Below are 7424 nucleotides of genomic sequence, written 5' to 3' on the forward strand. Positions count from 1 at the left end.
ATTTGGAGAATTTTGATGATCTGCATTTTTGTCACGTGTATGTTCCATTGGAGAATAATGAATATGCTGAGACTGGTGATCATTACTTTAGTTGCGCTCATCCTTATAACATGTTTGACATGCAAATTTTGAAGAATCTGAGGCTTTTTTTTTGCAGTTCTTGTAGTAATGAAGTTTCTTTTTATTAAGGCCCTGTTTTATATTAGGCATTCTTTCCATGGGATATATGAACGAAACAGATGAAATAAAATGTCATTTTTTTATTTGTATCTTGCTGTCAAGTGGTAGTCAAAATCTGTACAGACTTTATGTAGAAATAATGAATACGCTGAAAATGGTGATTCTTGCTTTAGTTGTGCTTATCCTTATAGTATGTACTTTCACATGCAAACTTTGAAGAATCTGAGGGGTTTTTGCAGTGGTGAACCATTTTCGTTTTTTTTTTTTTTCTCCGGATAAGGATAAATGGAAATTTACAAGCCTATTGGACCTTTTCCCAAGGCCACATCTGTTTTAGAGAAAAAATATATACCAAATTGACATTAACAAATTCAAATGAAAATATACAGTATCATTCAAGGAAACAACATGCAAACACAAAAATGATCACCAACTATACACAAACACACTTTGTCAACCATAAGCACGGAGAATTTGGGGGGCAGGGGTGGGTGGGGATTGAAAATCAATCAAGAATACTGTTTCTTTCTTATTCCGAAAATTTTTCCAGAAACCAAAGTCGGAAAGCCTTTCAAATACACATTCTTTAACCTGATATTAAGAAAGATAAGAACGTTTAAAGAAATTCATATGGATATATGCACATATACAGAGTATACCAACTCCAATACCAGGACCAAAAAAGAGGACGAGTGAGGACTTTTCTATAAGTGTTGTGGTGCCCGCAAAGCTTACAGAGTGTCTTCATAACCTGAAACTGAAAAATCCATAAAAAAATACAAATAAGCATTATCTTTTTCCTGTATCATTTCAAATGAAATAAAATGCGCTTCTATTTTGAAATAACCTTATAATTTACAAACTTAGCATACAAATTAAATAAAATTAAAATACCTCAAATTGCATGCTGAAAATAAAGAATACTAACTTGTAAAATTAAATTTTTGTTTTGAAATTGATTTACCAAAGCAGCCATAGAATATGCTTAATTTTCTACAAAGTAATCTTTAGGATATTCTGTCAGTGTCTTTATGATCCAATTGCTCTGCTTCTTCATCATTCACACCAAGCAAACTCCACTCGTTTGTTTGCAATTGTAAGACACTAGAGTAGTTACAACACATAACCTTGTATTTCATTGCATTAATGATAGGATGTGATTAATCATGATGATCTTCTTCGTAATGAGAGCCAGAGGGAACAAATTCATCACTTCCACTTCCACTGCCACTTGCTTCACAACATTCATCATCAAAGCGTTGTCTCTTTTTCTTGCATTGAATAGTTTCTGCATTAAATCTCTCTACGTCTTCCTTGTTTATGAACCAAACCCCACACTTCTTTATCTCGCAATATTCATTCTCCAAGTTCAAAAGTTCAGCATATGGATTAAACGGATCGCAATAGTCAAGGAATGAGGGGAAAACATGCAAAGAGACCTCGCTGACACAACTCTTAAGTTGCAACGGCGATGGCAAGGACAATAACCATTTTGAGACATGCATAATGTACACGTGATCTAAACATTTGTCTGCCGGAACAAGCATATTTGAATGGAATTTACGAGGACACTCATCATCAATGGTTTTGAAATTGAGTTTAAAATTAATACGAACTTGTGCATAAGGTTTCTTTTTATTCACATCAAGAACAACGCAGAGAGCCAAACCCAAAAAGTTGTCATCATTCCAAAATGAAGGAAGCGTAATTTTCAGTGAAGTCCCGGAAGTTTGATCCCTGAACCAATTTGGAATTTGGTCACCGGGATAACAAAGTTCTGCTTCTGAATTTGAATTGGCCTGTACCACATATCAATGGGAAAATAAGAACCTGGATAACAAAACTTGTTAAATAGCAACTAGCTAGGGAGAGAGATAAACATACAGATTGAAGTATGTTAAAAATTGCATTATCAGGGATGATGATGTTGAGGGTATTCTGATCCAACTTTTGACAACCAAAAAAGTCAACTTTTGAAGGAATTTGTTCAGTGATGTGTTGAATTGCAGTCCTCCAATCTGATACTTTCTCCAGCGATGTGCAATGTCTTGCATCCACACTTTCGCAAAATAATGGAAGTTCTGGTAGTGATTTCAAGCTATCACAACATGGGACCTTCAAAAATAACAAAGCAGGTGGAAGGGGAGACAATTTTTGAAGTTTTGAACAACTTCCGAGGTACAAAAACTGAAGTGTCCTTGAATCGCACAACGTGTTCGGGAGAAACTCAATTTCCTTGCAACTTTCTAGTTGGAGTATTTGGAGGGAAATTAGATTATCAATGGACTCCGGTAACTCTTTAATCCCTGTTCGAGATATGGTAAGATCTGTCAAGTGTTCCATAGGCTCTAAGATTTGAGGAAAATTTTCCAATTTGCTACAACAATGCAGATTTAGCAATTCAAGAGATCTCAACTTGCAAATGTTGGTTGGAAGACTTTTAAGTCTTTTGCAACAACTCAAATCTAATTCAACAAGACCAAATAGACTCACAATTGATAAAGGCACTGCTTCTATAGGTAAACTTCGCAAACGTAAAACTGTCAAATTCACAGGAAACTGTTGGCAAATCATGTGGGATCCAGGTGAGGAGAGGGACGAAATATTGTTCGTAAAACGTTTGAGAAATGCCAACTTCTGCTGACAAATGTTGATCAGAAAATTCTTAATGCCTCCAAACTTTACCAGATCCAAATACCATCTGCTCCTTGATATCTCTTTAAATTCACTAAGTTTGGAGCAACCATCCAAATTTAGATAAGTAAGCTTGTGAAGATTTTGAAGGGATGGAAGAACCTCAACCAAATTTGTACAGCCTGCAAGATTTATACTTTCCAGATTCGGAGCCAGTTGAGACAGATCTGGTATTTCTGTAAGGAGCTTGGAATAACTAAGATCCATTCTTCTTAACACCGGAACAGACTGTGACCAGATATGAGAGAAAAAGGGCTATAATTATTTAGCATATATTCGTCATGTAGTTGACATTTAATACCATAGAAGTAAGTTTAAAAGTCAAGCATACCTGAACTTCATGACTCCAAATTAGTTTTTCAACATGGCTGCCACGTAGTATCAGCTCAACAAGATTTTCAAGGGTAAAATTGGATGGCAATGATTTCAAAGGGTATAAATCGCATCGAAAATATTTGAGTTTCTCAGAAAGATAAGGATCAAGGCCTTGAAGAAGGTTGAATTTGAATTTCCTTTCGAACTTATTATCATCGATATCTATGTTGTCACAATAAATTTTGAGGATTCGCAGATTGCACATCTTTGATAGGGCTGAACGACACACTTTTACATCTCTAGTCATTTCAGACATGTTTAACGATATGACTTCAACTGCTACAGTTCCCTGACAATCAAATGAACATTAATATATATATATATATATAAACTAATATATCTAAGATACAATAGTATAAAATTCATTGAAAGCAATGCTATGTACGATATTTCTATCATTTTAAGAAGAAACCAATAATGCATTTGCACTTACAGTATTTCTTTCCAATATATGGCAAACATCATTAGCATCCCACAGCCTACTACGATCACCAGCTTCTTTATGCCCATCACAAACAATTTTCCGACCCATTTGTCGCAATAAATCATGCATCCATAGCTGATTGTCTACCCAATGTTTACCATCTTCAATTAATGAATTTTCAATGAGAACATCCATTCCTATTTTCACTAGGGAATCACCACTATCTAGTAACCTTTCTGCTTCATTTCTAGTAAAAGACCCATTAAATAGACATGTAATGTCAAGAAATATATTTTGAATCCCTTCATCTAGTCCCTCATAACTAGTTCTCAGCACATTGAAAATTTTATCCTGATCTGGAAACTTTTGCAGATTATACAATACATTTTCCCAGTCTTGTTTGTTTCTGGAACGAAGAAAACAACCCAAGACTTTAAGAGCTAATGGATTTCCATCTGCATAGCTTACCACACTTTTCAACAGCATTGCATCATCTATTGGAGGAGAATTTTTACCAAAAGCATGGAAACGGAAAAGCTCAAGAGAGTCACTCTGACTTAATCCCTCCACCTTGTAAATGTTTTGATCAGCAACTTTCTTAAGCACTTGAACATTTCTAGTTGTAACAATAATTCTACTTCCAGGAGCAAATTGATCATATCCCTCAACTAAAGCATCTAATTGAATCCAATCATCCACATTATCAAGAACTATGAATACCTTTTTATGGCGAAGTTTGTCAAGAATATATGGTGATGCTACAAATGGCGTATTCATCTTTAAAATAGCCTTTTCATTTAATAATTCACAAAGGAGCTTCTTTCTGAAATGATATGGTGTGCGTCTTTCACATTCCTCCTTAACATTTGGAAGAAAAGAGCAACCTTCAAATTGAGAATTTGATAACTCTTGATATACAACACTAGCAAGTGTGGTTTTACCGATACCTCCCATGCCCCAAATACCTATAATACGAACATCTTTTGAGCCAATGGATAACAATGATTTAACTTTCTTGATACTTTCTTCAATTCCAATGAGGCCACCCCTCTTGTAATGTTCATTTGAAGGTTGGTATTTTGGCAATTGCAATGAAATATCTTCAACAATTTTTTGAACTAGCTTGAGCTCAGGCCTACATAAACGCCAAAAAAAAACAATTTTTAGAAAAATAGGACCAGCATCTTGATACGGAGTTGGGTACTTCAAGCAAAAATGAAAAATAAAACATATAGTACTTTTATTTATTTTTTTGCATTATTCAATTTTTCACTCCCTCTCTATATATTATTCATTTATTTATATTGGTTCTAAGGCGCTTCAACAAAAATGGATGGAGATCTCTTGTTCCTTCTTTATTCACATTCCTATTTTATAGCTCTCGCCTAGTTAAACTTAGATTTTTGATTTCTCTTATGGAAATGCTTAGGTGAGAGAAAAAAAATAGTTCTCCTTTTTCACTTAAATTAATTTTATCTTTATAATAATTTTTAACGACGTAATGTTATATTATTGGTGGACATGACAAGGGATAGGAAAAAGAGACAAACGATCTGTATCCAAAATAAAATAACAAAATAGTGATATTTATGGTCTGATTTTCATTATTATTCTACTATGTCATTGTTATTTATTATTATATTAATGCAATTGATGGTTAATCTCCTCTCAATTTTTTTTATTTTTATTTTTATGTTTTATTTTTTTGGTTTTGACCTTGTTCTGTCATTCGGTTAGAAAATGTAATTAACATCATAACGATAATGCTCTATATTATATTGTTCACAAACATTGACATACAATTAAAAATTGCTAGACTATTTTATGCTACCTTTTTTTTTTTTTTTGTTTGATGATTTATTTTATGCTTGTATTGGTAATATAATGTTAGGATATACAAATTAAAATACCTGAAACCCTTCGAATCCAAGCCACATAGATTGGATGCTTCTGTTAAAGCATACCTCCATTGCTGCACCTTCTCCATTTTGTCCTGGAAACGGTGTTCAAGTTGAGCAAATGCAACTCCATAACTACCATTCTGTTTCCGTACCACCGAGGGATCTATGCCGTAAAAGATTGGCATAACAATCTGTCCATTTGTTCTTCTGCATTCAAGTATTTGCAATAGTTCATCCAAACACCATGTTGAGAAAGCGTAGTTTTCCGAGAAAATTATTACCGAAATCTTGGATTCCTCGATAGCTTTGCGAAGGGTGGGCGAAATTTCATCTCCTCTCTCAAGTTCATGGTCATCCATGAAAGTTGAGATCTGTTTTGCAGATAAAGCTCCATAGAGATAGCTAGCAAATCCATTGCGGGTGTCCTCGCCTCTGAAACTGAGGAACAGATCGTATTTTTCTTGAATCTCATGCTTTTGCTGAGGAGGGATTGGTGAAGAAAGAGAAGAAGAAGAAGAAGAAGAAGAAGCCATGCTTACAGATTAAAGCTTCCTTAGTGAAGAAGGGTGTAGATACAGAGGAATGAATATGGAGAACAGTTTATAAAGCAGATCCAAGAAAATGGTCGAACTCTGTTTCTCCTCAGTCATAAGAATGTGAATTTAAAGTGCTCCTCAAGCTGGCATAGAGGAAAGAAGTAACTCAGTTCGACTTTTTACTTTCCTCTCACCCACCAATCATTTTCGTTAGAATTTTTTTTTTTTTTTTAACTCTGGTTAATTAAGTCATTTTGAAGTTAGATTTTATTTAATATTTATCTACATGGGTTTATCAATTTGGGGTGTTCGGAGGCTTATAGCATCATTTTGTTTCTTGTTGCACTTTTTTCCATTTAACGTGTAACAGACTGACACATGGTAGACCAAGAAATTAATTTCTCGGATGTTTCCTGCAAATTTACATGTACTTTCTTATATGTTTACGCTTTTTGAAATGATGATAATCGAAGATTACACTTTTATTTATTTATTTATTTATTATATATAGAAATTCTAACAAACCATTAATTAATTAAGAACTATATTACATTTAGCTCAAGAAATATTAATTAACTAAGAACTAGAAAACTTTGCATAAACACATTATAACATGTTACATTGTCATGCAAAGCCAGATTAGTTTTCAGATCAGATAATACGTTTTAAGTCAAGCATATATTATTACCAAAAAACAAAAAAAAAAGTCAAGCATAAATATTTAAGTATTGGACGCTCAAAGTGGACCACAATATATATAATAAATTAAATTCTTAAGCAGGTTATATAAAATATGCATCACAGGTAAAATGTAGTAAAAGATTCCAGAGCTGCTTATTGAGTAATATTTTGGAGGAAACTTTCAGAAGTAGTATGGAAACTTGTCCACATATAAATTTGTACAGTTCTGCTGTCTAATCTCATTTACTTTGTTCGTTGCTTTTTCTTTCTTGGTAAAATTCGTTTTCTCTTTGGTGATAAAGGAAAAAGGAAATTTCTTTGTTGAAACTTTAGCTTTGTGCAAAAAAATAAGAAGAAAAATAAATTCAATGAACACCACGCGTATTAGCTTTTCTGGTATTCCATGATTGAATTAACGTTTATGAACCCCCTTTTTTTTTTTTTTAACACTAGTCAGGTTTTCTGAAAAAAAGAAAAATTATTTCCTTGTACTACAAGTTGCCCTCCCTTTGGTCATGTACAATTCTAGTTGTCTATTGTCTACATTCTTTCTTTTACTATTCAATGAATGAGGTTGACCCAATGGTATATTTTCTTCACATCCATATCCACCCCTTTAGTCAGATTCAAGGC

At 33.6% G+C, this 7424-nt stretch overlaps 1 protein-coding gene across 2 annotated transcripts; it reads right to left on the bottom strand.

The window, feature by feature from the left end:
* Positions 1–687: 687 nt before the first annotated feature.
* LOC107429765 (disease resistance protein RPV1-like) lies at positions 688–6235 on the bottom strand. 2 transcript variants are annotated; one of them, XR_003057743.3, is made up of 6 exons: positions 5584–6235; positions 3683–4808; positions 3206–3538; positions 2065–3102; positions 1145–1979; positions 688–937 (listed from the first exon to the last, which is right to left on the bottom strand). XR_003057743.3 is itself a non-coding variant. In XM_025078852.3 (5 exons), exons 1-5 carry the CDS (start codon positions 6105–6107, stop codon positions 1341–1343), a joined length of 3660 nt encoding a protein of 1219 aa, XP_024934620.3. In that variant the 5' UTR covers positions 6108–6235; the 3' UTR covers positions 688–1340. The 2 variants fall into 2 exon arrangements, 1 of the variants encoding a protein (XP_024934620.3); XM_025078852.3 differs by having other exon boundaries at positions 688–1979.
* Positions 6236–7424: the final 1189 nt, after the last annotated feature.

The sequence above is a fragment of the Ziziphus jujuba genome, chromosome 6 (genome assembly GCF_031755915.1).
Source record: "Ziziphus jujuba cultivar Dongzao chromosome 6, ASM3175591v1".
Taxonomy (NCBI): Eukaryota; Viridiplantae; Streptophyta; class Magnoliopsida; order Rosales; family Rhamnaceae; genus Ziziphus; species Ziziphus jujuba.